General features: G+C 34.6%; 2 protein-coding genes across 2 annotated transcripts; one reads left to right on the top strand and one right to left on the bottom strand.

Annotated features, from left to right (window-relative positions):
* The first annotated feature begins 1,084 nt into the window (after positions 1 to 1,084).
* On the top strand, positions 1,085 to 3,625 carry LOC132704955 (uncharacterized). Its single transcript, XM_060675312.1, has 2 exons — positions 1,085 to 1,938; positions 2,520 to 3,625. Exons 1-2 carry the CDS (start codon positions 1,809 to 1,811, stop codon positions 3,017 to 3,019), a joined length of 630 nt encoding a protein of 209 aa, XP_060531295.1. The 5' UTR covers positions 1,085 to 1,808; the 3' UTR covers positions 3,020 to 3,625.
* A 2,565-nt stretch (positions 3,626 to 6,190) lies between these two features.
* On the bottom strand, positions 6,191 to 16,017 carry LOC132704950 (glycogen phosphorylase). Its single transcript, XM_060675300.1, has 6 exons — positions 15,690 to 16,017; positions 12,849 to 13,059; positions 11,367 to 11,684; positions 10,679 to 11,309; positions 6,677 to 7,652; positions 6,191 to 6,619 (listed from the first exon to the last, which is right to left on the bottom strand). The coding sequence occupies exons 1-6, from the start codon at positions 15,930 to 15,932 to the stop codon at positions 6,449 to 6,451; spliced, it is 2,550 nt and encodes an 849-aa protein (XP_060531283.1). The 5' UTR covers positions 15,933 to 16,017; the 3' UTR covers positions 6,191 to 6,448.
* Between the last annotated feature and the right edge of the window lie 1,902 nt (positions 16,018 to 17,919).

The following is a 17,919-nucleotide window of genomic DNA, read 5'->3' as shown; positions in this document are numbered from 1 at the left end:
TCAAAAAACAATAGAGTTGCGTTAGAAGGGACTTTGATATCTTTAATTTTGTTGATTAATTCAAAAGAAATATTTATTGCATATTTTGGTTTAAAATCTGTGTGGAACTTTAAAATATTTACTAATTTTGTAGAGAGTTTAACTGCTGGAGCTGTTACATAAGATACCACTGGTTCAATGGGCATATCTTGTTTATGTAATTTAACCAAAGAATATAATTTAGGCGGTTGTGGATTCATCATTGTTAAAAAATATTTGTCTTTGTCACTAAATAGTGTGGAGTTAGTAATTACATCCTTGACTTGTCTTTGATATAACTCAGTTGGATCGTGTTTGATACAAAGGAAAAATTCTTGTTTAAGAAAATTGTTGGTTTTTGAAATATATTCTGGGAGATCGATAGCTATGACTGTCTTCCCTTTACCTGCACGTGTAAAAATTATGTTATTTTCAGAAGCTTTGCTTTTGATAGTTTTAACTAGTGACATTTGAGAAATTTCTTTGAGTTTGTTATTATCTATTAATTGAGAGTTTATTATATTCGCTAATACAAAAAGTAGAAAATTAAATTTATTGGAAGCCATGGAGATTAACAAAATGAGACATTCAAATGTATTGCTTAACGATCAATTAGATTTAAATACCTCTCCTTTACTGAACTTAAATTCTCGCAACAACATTAATTAAGTTTTATTGTCATTTTTCGGTATATATAGTAGCAGGTAGTTTGTAGATATACAAAGACACGGTGTTGTCGAAGCAATTGTCATGTCATAATATATAATTTCGTGAAAATCTGAACTTTTAGTTCTTATTTATTTTGATAAATGGATTTTCATGTATTGAAGTTAGATAAAATTAGGTCGTTACTCAAAGCACGTCAACAGATAAGCAGAAAAAAATACCAATTTCACTAATTTCAATAAAAAGCTATCAAATGAACGAACCTTAGGAGTTCTAGATAAACATATACATATAGTATTATATCTAAAGGATAGGTCGGTTTCCAGAAGCACAATTCTATAGAAGATGTACGCCTAACCTAACCTCATTTTCTTCATTTTAACAAAAGACAGTACTAGCATTGATGTTCTTTTTGGGTTCTGATGCTTCAGGTGGCTTACATGAGAATTTATGCTGCGCGTCGTCACAGTTGTTGCAGTATTCTACGCGCTGTGAAATATATGTTGATGCTGAAATTATTATCTACGAAAAAGATGAGAAACCAAAACATCAGATATTTGAAGAAATCAATATCGTAAACTCGATCTGTTTCATAATGGCGCGACTTTTCAATTCCATTAAAATATAATTGCAGTTTCACGATACAGCATGCGAATGATTGAAATGAAACAACTAACTGAAATTGCAAAACTTCTCCTTATTATAAATAAATGGTATTTATCACTTAACTGGTTATAGAGTTTTTCCTAGATTATGACAGTGACTACGCCTATAGCCCAAATCGTAGTGAGACCAAATTGCTCAAAATTATGATGCGTCCCTAAATCTCAGAAAAATTTTTAAACCGACGAAAAAATACGACCATCAATCAAGCGGACGTGTTCATAAATTACAATACATTGTTAAAAAATCCAATTTCTTTGGGTTCATTAAACAAAATGATTCACAAAATCGCATCATTAAAGGCCAGTTGAGTATATATGTATTTTCCTCTCGCGGGATTTTCCGAATGGGAATTCTTTTTTGGTTAATACACGACCCGTATTCCGGTATGGAAGGAAAATAAATAAAATACCGACAGGTGGCAAATCTGAGTTTAATCGCCAGGTAGTTCGGTCAGTACCATGAGGCTGGACGATCCGTGCAGAAGCTGCATTGTTTTTTTAATCGTGTTAATTAAATGTTTACTATCCGAAGGAGTACCCTACGGGAAAATTGATGATGAGTCGATCAGCAATCAAAATGTTCGTCAAGGTAGGTTGTTTTTTTTTTGTGACTGCTTATATATAATTTCTCAAATCCAAACTATTAAACTAACTAATTTCAAAGATACGATAGGGAACTTTAATTTAATTAAACCCACTGTCATCACAACTTTGATTCGGTTAGTTTACATGCAACATGAGGAGTGCAGCGGAGCGAGTGCATGCGACTTTAGCAACATTAGCAACACAACACGAATATATTCATCTAGTGGCGTGTGACGTGTTTGTCAGAACTGAAACGTCAAAATACCATTGCGAAAATATACAGGAAAAAATAATAACTGGGTATTTGAGAGGAAGAAAAATAATGCTTTGTAATTATTTTCATTTAAATCACCATAATTTGATACGGGGTGCTTAAAAAACATTTTTTCTTCTACTTTGGAATTACTTTTTTATCAACCTGTAAAAAAAGAGGCCTCTATAGAAATATAAAATTTTATTAGAAGAATGTTGTTTTAGGTAGTGATTTCCTTTAAACTTTGGCTTGATTGGCAGTCCTGTAATCTATAAAAATCTATTTTGTATTCTTTCCATACTAACTCACCCGGTTAATATTCACGGTTTCAGCTTTCAAAGTATTGTTGAACGAAAACTCCGGTGTTGTGGAAAGTGAAAAAAGGAGTAATGCAGAAGAACCAAAAATAAATGTTCAGCTGAAGAATTCGCCATTCTACAGAAGCGGCCTTCAATATCGTTATGACCATCACCTCCAAAAAGAAATAACGAAAAAAAACAAAGTATCCCGTTCAGAAACATATGAAGATTTTCCCGATTACGACTACTATGTATACGAAATTCCCACTAGAGGCCACAGGAATAGCGCGCGTAGGAACCCACACGCACCCCATAATAACCACAATTTCTACAGTGATCCGTTTAACTTTCCGCAGTGCCATTTTCCTCATCATCCGCGACGACCCCATCCTCATCCTAGACCATCTCCACAACCGCCTCCAAGTTCAAGTACAACTACTACCCAGTTACCGCAAATTGACATCAGAAATGGCCGCCTTATCGACGTACGTAACGATGGCAATGGACAAAATTTTATATTTCCCACTGAATAAATTGTCCCATAATTTAATAAAACAAAAAATTGAATTAGAATTTCTGGTGTACTCAATCAACTAAAAATCTGTTTTGCGCCAGATGTAGATTGTCACGTATGTTTTACAGAGTGTTCACAAATATGTTTATTATGATTTAAAAGCGTGTTTAAGAAAGAGTGCCATGAATATTTTTTTTTATTAATATTTCAGAAACATTACCGAATAAAGTTTTGAAAATTTGGTATCTTTTAATTTTTGTACGCTAATCGCATTCTTCTACTCCCTACCCTAACCTACCTCCTTCCCTCCCTAACCCTAACCTCCCACGCTAACCTAAAATACCCAGTAATGCACCCCGTACTTTCGCGACGGATTTTTAGTTGATTTGAATTGCGAATGGCGTTGTCACTTTTGTTAGATTTGATGGTCACGTCACACTCAGTGAATGTTATTCGTGCTGTTTTGCAAAAATCAATTACAAAAGTCACCTTACTTTTTAAACACACCTCGTATATAGGTGAGAGATAATAAATATAATGAATTCATCCAGGGATGTTCAGTAAGTACAAAATCATTGCTTGAATGAAAATTAAAATGAGGACAAGCATGAATACAACTGCAGGTAGTCTCGGGGAATCCCCCGATTGAGCACTTAAGTTGTGTTTAAAAAACTACTTTATAGCGACACCACGTAAATAGGAATTAGTGGCACTAGTGCAACAGGCGAAAATCCAGTTTAAATAAGTTTTGACCGTGCACTGTTTTACTTATTTTAAACCATAAAGCTCCCATATACTGGCGTTTTATTCTCAGTATTTTATATACATTGAACAAAATAAAATCTCTACGCAATTTGGTTGAAAAAGTTATCCCAAAAAATAATTAGCCAATATAAAGCAACAAATTACAATGAAGAAACAAAGTTCCAAGCAAAAAGAATGTGAAATAAATGATTTTTTTCTTCAATTTTACAAGATGTAACATATACGGTAATTTTTGTTGGAGATCAACTATTCTCCTAATTAATGAAAATTGTCAATTGGGAAACCACATTCGAAAATTTCACATCGTTTAACGATTTTCGCGTTACCAATTACCAGCGTAATGTAAAATATTTGAAAGATTTTTATATAACCAAATATTTTATTAATAATTTCATTATACCAAAAACTCAATGCAGTATTCGAAAGAATTTTGGGACGTCTGTTGCCCTTATGAATGAGATAAAATTAAAAGATCCAGCTTCGCTACTTATAAGTTCCTATTTGGACGACATGTTTCAGTCTATATAATGTAATAATAATTTATCTGATCATATTAGATCTGAAATTCCACAAGGTTCCATCTTACGGCCCCCCTTATGTTTCATACGTTGGATATACGTTAAGTCACCTCGATACTGTAAAATACAGGCATTCGCTGATGAAAGTCCAATTTATTTTTCTTTTGATAAGCAGATTTCTTGAAGACTTTTAGATTTATTAATGAGGACTTACAAATACTAAGTGATCTTTCTAAAAAACACAACTTTAAACTTAAACCCAAGAAAATTAATTTGATTATTTTATTAGTACGAATAAAGTGGATTTTCTTAAAAGTATTGTTGAAATCTCTATAGGCAATACTAAAATTGTTTTCGTTGATGAGACAAATAACTTGTAAGGAAAGGGAAAGGTAATTTTATGTGTAAGCACTACCTACAAATAATATTTTAAAGAACTGTATATTCTTTAAAAATGCTTTACAGCAAATGACATATTTTAAATTTCAAGCTAGCGGAAACTTCGTGTTAAAGTGTGAATTGCAATGGTAATGTTTGCAGGTTCTGTCTCGATGTGGACAGCAAACTTTCTGTATACGATTTCTATATGGCTTAAGAGAAGGTCCGATTCACTGAAATAAAGATTGCTTTTTCGTCATCATGTTTAAAATGTTCAAATGAGTTATAAGAACCAATTGTCCATTCAACCACTCGCCATTTTCAGCATCCGTTTTCTTATAATGCAGCGTTTTATTATAATATTTTGCCAGTTGATTTACTAAACTTAAGTGTTGAAAAGTTAGTGATTAGTATTTACCAGGGTAATATGCATGTCATTCTTCGCTTAAAATTTAGTACCTAATTTACAGTGTACTTGATGGTTCAGTTGTTCTGAGCTAGACTGCGCCAACAGGAACAATTTTTCTTTTCTATTTTATTATATATGTTTTAACTTGGATTGACTCCGAATAAAGACTAACCAAAACTATACTAACATCTTCATATGTTTTATCAGGGCGTAGTATGTCTGTTATAATAATGTTTTAATTACATTTTAATGATAAATTTGATCAAAAATAGTAATGATTTGTGTTCTTTTTATTTACTTTTTATTTATTTAAGCCTTAATTATCCCACGAATAATGTTTGTAAACCCATTTGTATCTTCCGTTTGTACCTTTGCATTAGATATTTTATATTCCTTATATTGACATACCGTTGGATGTAAAGTGGTAACTTTTACTTTTATATATCGAGTTTGAATATATGTATAAAACAGGTGGAAAGTTCACGAACAGTGTTGTGTAAATCAAGATGTATGTGGTCAGTTTTGACTGATATAGGCAAAACGCTTTCGCCTTCGAAATCGGAGGAGGACAGGAGTAATAAGTGTTCTAGCATATCACATTCCTACAATCGCCAGAAGCTTCTTTTAAGCATGTTTTTCTGAAATTGCTTCTTATTTAAATTAATCCAATGAATTATGTATTTTTTTTTTCAAGAAAGCAACCAAGACCAAGATCAACTCTACTTGTCCGTCTACCTGCCACATTTAGAACCATTGACAACAATGGTATGTGCAATACAATGCCTATAGAATAGGGCTTAGACCAAGACAGTTTTACAACTTGAATTAAGGAAGAGAGCATAGTGTCATTTGCATCACATAATTCAAATAGGGTATAAATAATGATATACCGTTTTTTTTGAGATAAAAGCTTTTGAAAACCGTTTTATTTATAAAAAAAGTTCTGTGGAGCGAGTGCTCAATAAACGAGTGACTAAAGAAGTTTTTCAACGGCCATTAGTTTTAGAGTACATTTTTGGATCAGCAAATTTATTCCCGCTGTTTTGCAAACATAACCCCGAAAATCACTTGCTTTATTAAGCACTCAGCTGCGCTCTGAAAAAAAAACACAAACCGTGCAAAGAATTAACGTTTATTTCTTTTTTTCGTACATTAAATGTGGAGTATATTATTCAGAAATACGAATTACAAAAGGCAAAATCGATACGTTTTATTTCTCTGACAACAACGAGAATAAAATATATGGCTACATAACACTTGTTATTGTTTCTACAAGAAAATCGATGTGACAAAATTCACGGCAACTTTCCTTTTAAAGGATATTATTAAATTAAAGTTTACACTTTCGTGAAAAAGTTTCGAAAAATCGACAATTGCCCTAATTATCTTTCAGTGCCAGTTCCCTGGGAACCGAAGGATCGGGTAACTTATGGTAGTTCGGTTTCACGCCCCAAATGTCTTTACCGTACTCGACGATGGTGCGGTCGCTGGAAAACTTACCAGAGGTAGCGATGTTCAGTATGGCCATTTCCAACCACTTCGACTGATTCTGAAACAAAACTCAACTTCGCACCAACCAAAGCCGCCAACCCGAGTCACTTTTTACCTGATAGGTGGCGCTCACTTCTTCTTGCTTCTTAATGTACGACTCGTAGTCAGCCAGCAAGAAGAACCGGTCATACTTCAGCAAAATGTCAGCCAGATCTTTGAATTCGTCAGGGTTCCCCGGGCTGAAGAACCCGTTCTGGATCTGATCGACTACCTGTTTCAGCTCCGGGATGCTGTTATAATAATCGTAAGCGTTATATCCCTTCCTTTTCAACTCCTCCACTTGTTCGACGGTCATGCCGAAAATGAAAATATTTTCTGAACCCATCTCCTCGGCCATCTCAACGTTTGCACCGTCCAATGTCCCGATAGTTAGAGCTCCGTTCAACTGGAACTTCATATTTCCCGTACCGGACGCCTCTGTGCCGGCAGTGGAAATTTGTTCGCTCAGATCTGCCGCAGGCATAATCTTTTCCGCCAAGGTAACCCTATAGTTTTCCAGGTAGATAACTTTGAGTTTGTCTCCAACTATCGGATCGTTGTTGACAACGTTAGCCACATAGTTAATCAGCTTGATTATCTTCTTCGCGGTGTAGTAGCCCGGAGCAGCTTTACCGCCGATCATAACGGTCCTCGGAACGAATTTTGCAGACGGATTCTTTTTGATCCGGTTATATAGGGTAATGATGTGCAAGCAGTTCAGTAATTGGCGCTTGTACTCGTGGATTCGTTTCACGTGGATGTCAAACATCGACGCCGGGTTCACCTTGACACCGTACTCCTTTTCTAGCAGCTGCGCCAGCTTCAATTTGTTTTCCTGTTTCACTTTCATCACGCCCCTCTGGAAATTCGGGTCTTTCGCAAACGGCTTCAGTTTCTGAAGCTGTTCCAAGTGCACGATCCAATCCTCGCCTATCTTGTCGCTGATAAGATCGCTAAGGCCTGGGTTACAAAGCAACAGCCACCGTCTCGGGGTTATGCCGTTTGTTTTGTTTTGGAATTTTTCCGGACTCAACTCGTAAAACTCTTTGAACCTGGAAACGGGAGAAAGTCACATTTATCGGATCAAAGCGAAAATTCCGAATCTGGATGTTCTCCAAAATAAATTAAAATAGTTTAAATTAGAAAAACTAATGTTTAGATTTTCAGATCTTTGTAAGCTCTTTTATGTTTGTTAATGCGTTTCTCGAATATTCTACCTGTTTGGCCAATATACATTTTAGGACGTGATCCATATTATACCCTACGGATTTTAGAGTATTTTGTGACTTAGTTTTATTGTTTTTTAAATATTTTCTGTGGTGTCTTCGGATATCTATTTATCCTATATTAAACACCGAACCCAAAGTTTGCAAAATATACGAGAGCCTAGCAAGACATTTTTGAAACGTCTTTCTAAATGTAGTTTCAAGATTACTTTTAAAAATGAAAGCACCACAGGAAAATATTTAAAAAACAATGAGTCTAAGTTAATTTTTTTTTAAATTTATATTTACATTCAAGAAAAGCCTTACCAAAGGGCCAAAGATAAACGGACAAAAATAAAAGTTCGGATTCTAATTATGCGATTAATTTAAAATCATAAATGAGCAAGTTTGATAATAATTTTGATGTTTTACATAGTGCACAAAAAAATTATAAACTAAACTTATTGGAAGCAATGGATATTAGCAAAAGATATTCGAATTTATTACTTAATTGGATTTGAATGGATGCCCGTCGTTAACTAAATTTAAAAACCCTACAGTAACTGTAATTAATATTTAATTTTCACCTTTTTATCATATTTATAGATCGCAGAAAATTGTAATGTTTTGTATTTGGTATGGCACCAAACAACTCTCATAAACTAAGAAATAATTTGCGAAGGTCCAAACACTGTGTTTCATAATTTAACATGATAAATGGGTTTCAATCAAGTAATTGTCACCTCAGTTCCATAAACGACAATAATGAAAACTCCAATCATTTCACAGATGAATATTATTTTATCATACTGCATTTCATTAGCTTATTTCATAAACTTCTAAACAAACATAAACAAAAATGTCGCGCAATCGTATGGGAAAGTGCTATAATCCCCTTATTTATCACTGTTATAAAAATGCAACTGATGTTACATAAAATCAAAAGATAAACAACATATTTTCAATTGTAGCAGTATTTTAAGGGGTTTTTCAAAGTCTTTTTTCTCTGACTTTTTAAATGTAAATCTAATACCTGCTGTTCTGTTTTTGTTAAAGTTTTCTTACTATTCAATTAAGTTTCCCCATAATAATCATTTTTATTAATCATATACAAAAATACGATAAGGTATCGTTATATTAAATAATACGCTGTTTACCAAAAATATTATATTATTAAAAAGTTTACCAAACGTGTTGCGTATTGCAGTTTTTCTACGACCGTTAGTTTTTGGGTACATTTATGACAAACAACACAAATACATTCACTGACATGACCGTCAGAATTGACAAACGTCAAAATTCAAGCCGTGCGGTTATATCTCCGAAAACATCAGATTGCTCCCAAACCCGTTCGGTAATATCCCAGAAATGTCGGAAATGGCTCGGGTAGAAAAGTAGAAGTAGAAAAATACTTGAGTTTCGTTTCGCCACTTCCGACATTTCCAGGATATTACCGCACCGGACCTTTTTGGGAGATTTTACAGCATGTCAGTGAAGGAATTCGTGTTGTTTTGAGAAAATATACCCAAAAACTAGCGGTCGTAGAAAAAGTATAGTATGCAACACGTTTCGTAAATTTTTCAGGTCACTCGTTCATTAAACACTCGCTCCGCTTGTGCCAAATAAACTCGTAACTCAAATGCTGTTTACAACACTTGTTGCATAATATACTATTTTAGATAAAGAACGAATGTAAAAATCAAATAAAGTTAAACCTATGAAAAAGAAAGAAATGAATAAGAATTACAATAAAAAACTTTTTCTAAGATGTGGCTTTAAGAAAAATTTGTAATTACAGATTTTGTTTAAACAAATACGCTGTTCTATTATAGTATATTATGCAACAAGTTAAAAAGTTTTTCTACTCCCGTCTGTAAAATACCTAAGTACACACCGATCTAGCGTGCGGGAAACGTCACTTTACCATGTCAGTTTCGTTTCATATGAATCCGAGCCACTTCGGACATTTCTGGAATTTTACCGCACGGATTTGGGAGCAATCGGATGTTTTCGGAGATATTTCCAACGCTTTGAATGTTGACGTTTGTCAATTCCGACGGTCATGTCAGTAAATATATTCGTGCTGTTTTGTGAAAATGTACCCAAAAACTAACGGTCCTAGAAAAAGTATAGTATGCAACACGTTCGGTAAACTTTTTAACTCACGAGTTTATTTGACACGAGCGGAGCGAGCGTTTCCGAGCCACTTCGAACATTTCCGGGATTTGACCGCACGGATTTGGGAGCAATCGGATGTTTTCGTTTGTCAATTCTGACGGTCATGTGAGTGAATGTATATGTGTTGTTTTACGAAAATGTACCCAAAAACTAACGGTCGTAGAAAAAGTATAGTATGCAAATATTTTAACTCATTCGTTTATTAAAAACTCTCTTCGCTGCGCTCCGCTCGTGTCAAATAAACTCGTGAGTTAAATGCGGTTTACCGCACTTGTTGCATAATATACTATTACCGAAAGTGTTGCATACTATACTTTTTCTACGACCATTAGTTTTTGGTTACATTTTCGCAAAACAACACGAATACATTCACTGACATGGCCGTCAGAATTGAAAAACATCTTCGATAACATCCGATTGCTCCCAAGCCCGTGCGGTAAAATCCCGGGAATGTCCGAAGGCGCTCGGAACCGTGGGAAACGAAACTGACGTGGTAAAGTGACGCTTCCCGCATGCTAGATTGGTGTGTAATAAGGAATTTCACAGGCGGGAGTAGAAAAAAATAATTAAACTAGATTTTTTTGGAAAAATATTTCAATTCACCTTTTTTTTACATTGTGTGATATAAATTCGTTATTTGAATTAATTTTTGAAAAAATGCAACATACCAAAGACGAAATGAAAAAATTACTCACAAATCTTCCTTTATAATTTCCGAGTGGATCCTGGCAACCCCGTTAACAGCATGCGATCCCACTATCGACAAATTCGCCATGTTGACCCGCTTTTCGCCGTCTTCTTCAATCAACGACATCTTCCGCATTTTATCCCAGTCGCCGGGCCACCGTCTCTCCACTTCTTGCAAGTGAAGGAAGTTGATTTGGTAGATAATTTGCAGATGTCTCGGTAAGATGCTCTCCAACATAGTCACGGGCCATCTTTCCAAAGCCTCGGGCAAAACGGTGTGGTTGGTGTAAGCGCATGTTCTCACAGTGATGTCCCACGCTTTCTCCCAGGGGAGACCTTCCACATCTATCAACAGTCTCATTAGTTCGGGAATGGCCAAAGATGGATGCGTGTCATTTAGCTGAATAGCGACTTTTTCCGGCAAAAGATCAAAATCGTTCCTGGTGTTGTGCGTTACACCGAATTTGGCAGCCTTAAACCTTCGGATAATATCCTGAAGAGTAGCGGCAACCATAAAGTACTCTTGCTTCAAACGAAGCTCTTTGCCTTCGAAGAAATTATCGTTGGGGTACAACACCCTCGAAATATTTTCGGCGAGATTGCGATCGATCACAGCTTGAATATAGTCGCCGTCATTGACTAAAATGAGACGTAGAGAAATAATTGAAGAGAAATATCGGGCGACAGTGAACTTACAAAACTTCAAATTAAAGTCGACTGGAGATTTGGCAGACCAAAGTCTCAAGGTGTTTACCACGTTGTTCTTGTAACCCGGTATAGGGTTATCGTAAGGAAGCGCGAAGATCACCTGCGTGTTTACCCACTTTTTACCTTCCGGGGTGTCTATAACATTACCATAGAAATTAACTGGAAGCATGTACTCTGGCCTAGCCTTCTCCCAAGGATTGCCAAACCTCAACCAATCGTCAGGTTCTTCCTGTTGCTCTCCGTTTACAATTTTTTGGGCGAAAATACCGTATTCGTATCGGATACCGTAGCCATAAGCCGCCATTCCTAAAAGGGATAACATTGTGCCCTAATAAAAGCGAATAGTAGGAGAGAGTGGGACTAAGTTGTAGCCTACAAATCTTTAGATTTGTTTTAAATTTGGCAACTCAGTTTTGCACTGACTCGAAAGTACACAGGCCTAGTGATTGGTGGAAATTTTTAGGGAAAATCGATCACTATTAGCAAATTGAACGAAATTTTGCGATAATAAGCAGTTCAAGACACGTCTGATTATGAAGATACGTCGAGAAATATCCGGAAATTAAAACAGACAAATATGCTGTACTATAAGATGAGGGATGATATGATAATGCACACGTTCGTAGTATGGGTTATCTCTTTTAAACAAATCAGCAGTCTGATATGTTTAATTAGCTAAAAAAAGTATTGCGACTAAAATAAGTAAGGTTGGATATAACATGGGTTGTTTACCCCATTTACTCACATTTATTAAATCTTTTTATTTATTTATTTATTTATTAAATCTAAACATAATCTGAAAAAATCTTTATAAATTTAAAAGGGTATAACCTATTTTATAACTTTTTGTCCTAATTACATATATATAGAATTTGATTAAAAAAACAGTGTGGATTTTTAATATCATCACATTTGTTAATATTGCTTGTTTTTATGTTTTTTTTTAATTATGTATTTTAAAATGTGCGTTTTCTCATATCTAACTATGTTTCAGAATTTACAGTTTTTTTAAGTTTTTTAATCGCAAGAAAGTGATGATGTGACCTTTAGTTCAATTGCAGTTATTTTTAATGTGTTTGAACTTGATATTACTTTTTCTCCTGCTATTTTTGAAATGTAGATTAATAGAACCTTTAAGTGTTCTTTACTTACCTGTCGTTATTCCTTTAATAGAAACAACATAATTGCAGTAGTAATGACAGTGGTAATTAGTGGAAATATGTGGAATTTGGAGGTAGTTTCTCGTAACACAACTCTAACCATGCGCGCAAATTTTAACTGCCGTAAAACTTTCAGGGCTCGTTCGGCACTGCTTTTTCAGTGAACGAGATAGGTAAAGTTATTTTTTATCATAGCAAATTTTGCTCTAGACATATTCTAAATATTGTATAAAGTGAAATTAACCGACGATTTTGAAAAATACAACTAGCCCCCATCTTCAGTATACGTATGGCCTCGTTTAGAATTTACCTAGAGTAGCCATTGAATCTAAAAAGCAAGCTGCCAGTCGACCCAAGCCGCCATTGCCCAGACCGGCATCTTCCTCCATTTCTTCCAACTCTTCAATATCTAAACCAAGTTGGTATAATGCTTCGTCGCAAGACGATTGTATTCCCAAATTTATCATTGTATTTGAAAGGCTTCTTCCCATGTAAAATTCCAACGATAAATAATATATTCTCTACAAAATAAGAATAAAATAGAATAAACCTCAATACGACCACTGCCGGCAATTAATGTGACATATTCATTCTAAAAACGGTTGTCAAAAATTTGGTGTAATTTAGAAAACAACAGTTTCAATCAATCTGGTTTTATTAATTGCAATGAACATTAATAATTAAAAAAAAGATAGGTGTACACTTGAGTATCACAATCTTTCGCAATAGCCAGTAAATTTTAGAAAAATCAAAGTTCTTCTCTTTGCTATTACTTACGACATTGAAAACTATTTTATAAAAATAACACTTAATTAATTAATTGTAACGGTGAGGTTTAGGTTAGAACTAGTTAAAATGAAGATATTGAGATCGTAAAGACGGGAGTTCCTACTAATTATATCAAATATATGAGTCCAAAATTTTTTACGGAAATGTTGGTAGCACAGCACAGTGGCACATTTTCGAGTAATTCTCCTAGAAATTAAAAAACTGTTATAGCAATGCTATTTGTAATTTTAAGACAACAATTTTTTGAGCTTTTTTCAATTAAAACACCACAGAAAGCTCATGTAAGTCTTTTAAATACTAGTTAACTAATTTACTAATAGCGAAGACTTAATTTGGGCTTATCTACAGGAAAACTGCTTCAGAAGCGTAACATTTGCGTCATTGTTAGTGCAGTCTTTGTTTGTTATTTGTTTTATTTGTTTTCGATAATTGCAGATGATGTTATAGTGAGCAGAAGCAAAGAAAGGCAAAGTTCATAGAGCAACAAAAATCTTCTAAAACCAATGAGAAATAAATACGATACAACGCATGTCGATAGAGCTGCAAACATTTTTACTAAGTGTTTGGCAGCAAACAAGTTGCGTATCAAAACATTTTACTGAAAAAATTTGGCATTTCAAAACAACTTTGCAAATAAAAGTTATTCCAATATTAAACAATTTTTCGAGAGAAGCTGTTGAATGAGATAATGAATATTAAAACTTCGAAAAGGTTGGAGGATTAAATTTGTTTTTACGAGCGATAAAATTTTGATAAAAACCGATGGATCAGTTATTTTTAGGAGTTAGAATGGCAATTGACCGAATTGAATGAGCGACATACGAAATTAATTTTGGTAATCTTTCTGGCCAACAAATAAATTGACGTTGAATTGAATGTCGGCGGTCGCCTATCCTATATTTAGATTAATTATTTTTATTTCTAACAATTCGCATATTATTTGCTAAAGAACCTCGAGAGTAGGTACCACATCAAAAGAGTTGAAATAAATAGCCTCCGAATCATCTTTTATTTTTGGCGCAGTTTGAGATTTTTTCCCGAAATTGGCACGCCTCGGCGATGGCCGAAAAAGCAGTTATTTTAAATTTCCAAGCACAGCGCGTGCGCAATACCAACTGTAAATCGAATACCACATGGAATTTGTAATCACTCAAATTAGATCAAGAATGCAGTTATAGCGTGATCAACTCAATTCTACCTCCAGAAGTATTATGTATGTTTGTCTGTCTATAAACTTGCACAAAACATATCTAACTATTTCAAATTACATTATTAAAGGTTGGATTTTGCCATAAACTTGCTCAAATTTCCCATTGATAGGCAATTATATATTCAGATCGGTTAAAATATTAAAATTGTTACCTCTTAATACTGAGTTTGCAGCAACTAATACATCTTTAGTTATCAAAACGCCAGTACACAACGTTGTATTAGGTGCCAAGTACTTATAGGTGTAACAAAGGCAAAAGGAGAGATAATGGTATTTGAAATCATTTTCAAATACCAAACAAGATATGTTTATTATATAACATTGTTTAAACATTTACTTTCAGAATGCAATATCTTTCTTTTCTATTGTGTCTATTAACTTCAGATATTTTTAACTTGATGATGATAAGTCGCAAGCTGGGTTTCGAATAGAACAAAATTTACAACAAATCATTCTTACATTCGCATTTTCTTAAAAGTGTGTGGGTGTGCAGCAATAGATCACGAAACCTACATTGTTTAGGGGCAATGGAATTTATTTGCACTATATTAGGTGAAACTAGATTCAAGTGACGGGTTTAACCTTGGTACATATAAGTATAATATAAAAAAATCACCTTACGTGTTTTTTAGATTGTTTAATATCTTATTCTTTTTTGATGCTATGAATAGAATAGAATTATTCGGAAAATCGGTTTATATTCTCTCCTTTTATGCATTATAATCGCATTAAGCTGTTTTCAGCAATAATAAAAAAGAGAAAGAAAACATCTAAAAAATAATAAGAATTATTTGAATCCATAATTTAACAAATAAGATAAAAAGGATATGTCCGCAATTACTATTTTTGATATTTTTGTTCATTTTATTGTTCAGTATCAAAATAAGAGAAGAATCTCCCCGCAACTTCAATCTTTCTGCTTTCGAGATGCTGTTTTCAACACCTAGATGAAAATTAAAGTTTTCTTGAGATCCGCGCGAAATCTCCAGCTCGACTTAATGAAACTCTGGTTGTTTTGGCGTTTTTATTGGAGGCTTCCTTAATTTTGATGCCTATATCGTCGAAAACATTCATTTGACGGTTTTTAGCTGGCGCATCTCGTTTTTCGAAAATTTAAATTCAAAATCCTAAAGAACCATCACACCACTTTACCTTAGGATCCATCTCGTAATAGTACTGCTGGGTCCTAATCCACCTCGAGACCAAATGGTCCCTAACCGTATGGGCAAGGGCGAAATAATAGTCTCTTGTGGTGGCAACATTTCTATCCTTCACCAGCGTGTAATGGACATGGCGGTTAAACGTTTTTTTAACTTCGTTGACATCGTCAATTTCCGCTATACCTCTCACACTTATTTGTTTTCGCCTTTCGATGTCTGATTGGGGAGTTGCCATTATAATTGTCTAAACGCTAGAGCAATTGGGAGCTTGACACCGGTCGCACTGAGTGTGTTCGTCTCGCAAAGGTCACCTTGCGGACTAACTAACCCTAGGACAAAACGCATGCGCCAAATTCATTGAGGATTCACGATCCCGAACATGCGGCCACACACAACACGAATCGAGCCAGTCTACGAGGACGTCTCCATAAATATGATATTTATTTGATAAGGGACATATTTCCGTTCTAATTAGGAATATAGATCTAGCAACAAACATCGCAATAGATGAAGCAGTATCTAGTCAATTTTTTAACAACCCGACCAAGCAATAGTTACGCCCTAAAATGGAGTTTAACGAGACGATTTTCGAAAATGGCATATGTCAAATATATTATTTGCTTATATTTGTGACAGTATACCTCTAGGAATAATTTATTTAATAATGCTTGAGGGTTCTACATTAATTAAATAAATACACCTGAATACTTTTTTAAAATTACTTATTAGTAGATAAAACGTCAAATCTAAGGCATTTGAAATTTATAGTTGCATGTTTTGCGAAGATGAATGACGGAGAATGATGCCAGAACCGGTAATTTCCATCAAATCGACTAGACATTACCGCACTAAAATGGTTCCTGTGGCGTGTTGGAACAAAGCTTACATTTGGGCAAAACGGATGAATGTATATTTATTATTGCTGATTGTTGTGTTGATCAGGGACGTGATTTGCGCATTTTACATTATTAATTAGACAATTGATAAGGCAGGTCCTCCACATAGCTGACATAGCTAAGTCAAATCAGAATTATAAAAAATACTTAATGTTAGGCTTAACGACAGCGACGTTGACTCAGGTCAGAAGGAGTTCAGATATAATATTTCTATTCTTCATTTTTCTTTCATAAATTCTAAATGTCTTTTCGATAAGAAATTAGCATCATTTTTAGTTAAAACTAACACAAAAACATTACGCACTAACAGAGAAAAGAAAAATATTATAGAAATATAAAAAAAAATATGAAGCATTGTTGCGCTTTCGATATCAATACGTCAATATGAAGAGAATATAATTTTTACAAAGTAAATTGCGCCAGTTTACTATCGTATTCTAGAGCGAGATATTTCCAGGAAACATTCCATCAAAAAAATCTGGTACACAATGGTATCTATTTTGCATTTTAATGTTTGTTGCCCGCGTCATTAAAATCTACGCCCAGAAAGTTTCTATTCAACGGAGTTTTAAATTTGGCCACAGTGAAACTGCACCAACACTACGAAAAAGGAGAACGACTTTCTCTTAGCCGTGACACTTAAAACGTATGCGGTGTTTGTCCACCGCACTGTCACAGAACCAATAAATTTGTACAGGGTGTCCCATATTAGATCTTCGATGCCCATATCCCGAAAAATATTCGATGTGAGGAATTTAGGGAAACCTGCATATATACACACACACATACATATACACTTGCACGGTGCTCAGTTTTGTATGGTTAGTCAATTTATATTATGGTTTATTTCCCCTAGCTTTGGGTGCACTTTTAACAAACATGTCTTTTCATGAAATACAATTACTCGAATTGCAAGAAGTACAAGAAACTGACGACCGATGTTCCCGAATGACTTTAATTTTAAAATCCATCGTGTTTAAATTATTGCGGCAGAGAAAGACAGCAGGCCAAGTGGAACCACTCAAGAACTAGAAAAATTTTGTGGACAGCAAAATATAGATTTTGCCTGAGAAGAGCATAGCCATATAGCACTTTTACTGAAAAGGGTTCAAATTAATTGCCGGTGACGAAAATACTTGAGTAGTATAAAGCACTACCAAAAACGCTGTAAGACCACAATATAACAAGATTGTTTCCGCAATCTCGAGGCGACTATTCCGCGCTACGCAGGCTACAAAGCCGCTGCGCTTCTTCTAGAGGGACGCAAACTTCAAAGTCACGGCAAACTTCGGTAAATACAAAACTTTGTACAAATAAAAGCAGTTT

This window comes from Cylas formicarius, unplaced genomic scaffold (genome assembly GCF_029955315.1).
Source record: "Cylas formicarius isolate icCylForm1 unplaced genomic scaffold, icCylForm1.1 PGA_scaffold_7__23_contigs__length_41026272, whole genome shotgun sequence".
NCBI classification, from domain to species: domain Eukaryota; kingdom Metazoa; phylum Arthropoda; class Insecta; order Coleoptera; family Brentidae; genus Cylas; species Cylas formicarius.
This window is presented reverse-complemented; position numbering and strand designations above follow the sequence as displayed.

Excerpts from the sequence above, each read along its gene's own strand:
- LOC132704955 (XM_060675312.1), top strand. The coding sequence starts at position 1,809 with ATGAGGCTGGACGATCCGTGCAGAAGCTGCATTGTTTTTTTAATCGTG. Across the intron at positions 1,939-2,519 it reads CAATCAAAATGTTCGTCAAG|CTTTCAAAGTATTGTTGAAC; the intron begins GTAGGTTGTTTT and ends TCACGGTTTCAG.
- LOC132704950 (XM_060675300.1), bottom strand. The coding sequence starts at position 15,932 with ATGGCAACTCCCCAATCAGACATCGAAAGGCGAAAACAAATAAGTGTG. Across the intron at positions 11,685-12,848 it reads AGATTCAATGGCTACTCTAG|GAATGGCGGCTTATGGCTAC; the intron begins GTAAATTCTAAA and ends TATCCCTTTTAG. Across the intron at positions 6,620-6,676 it reads AAGTGAGCGCCACCTATCAG|AATCAGTCGAAGTGGTTGGA; the intron begins GTAAAAAGTGAC and ends GTTTTGTTTCAG.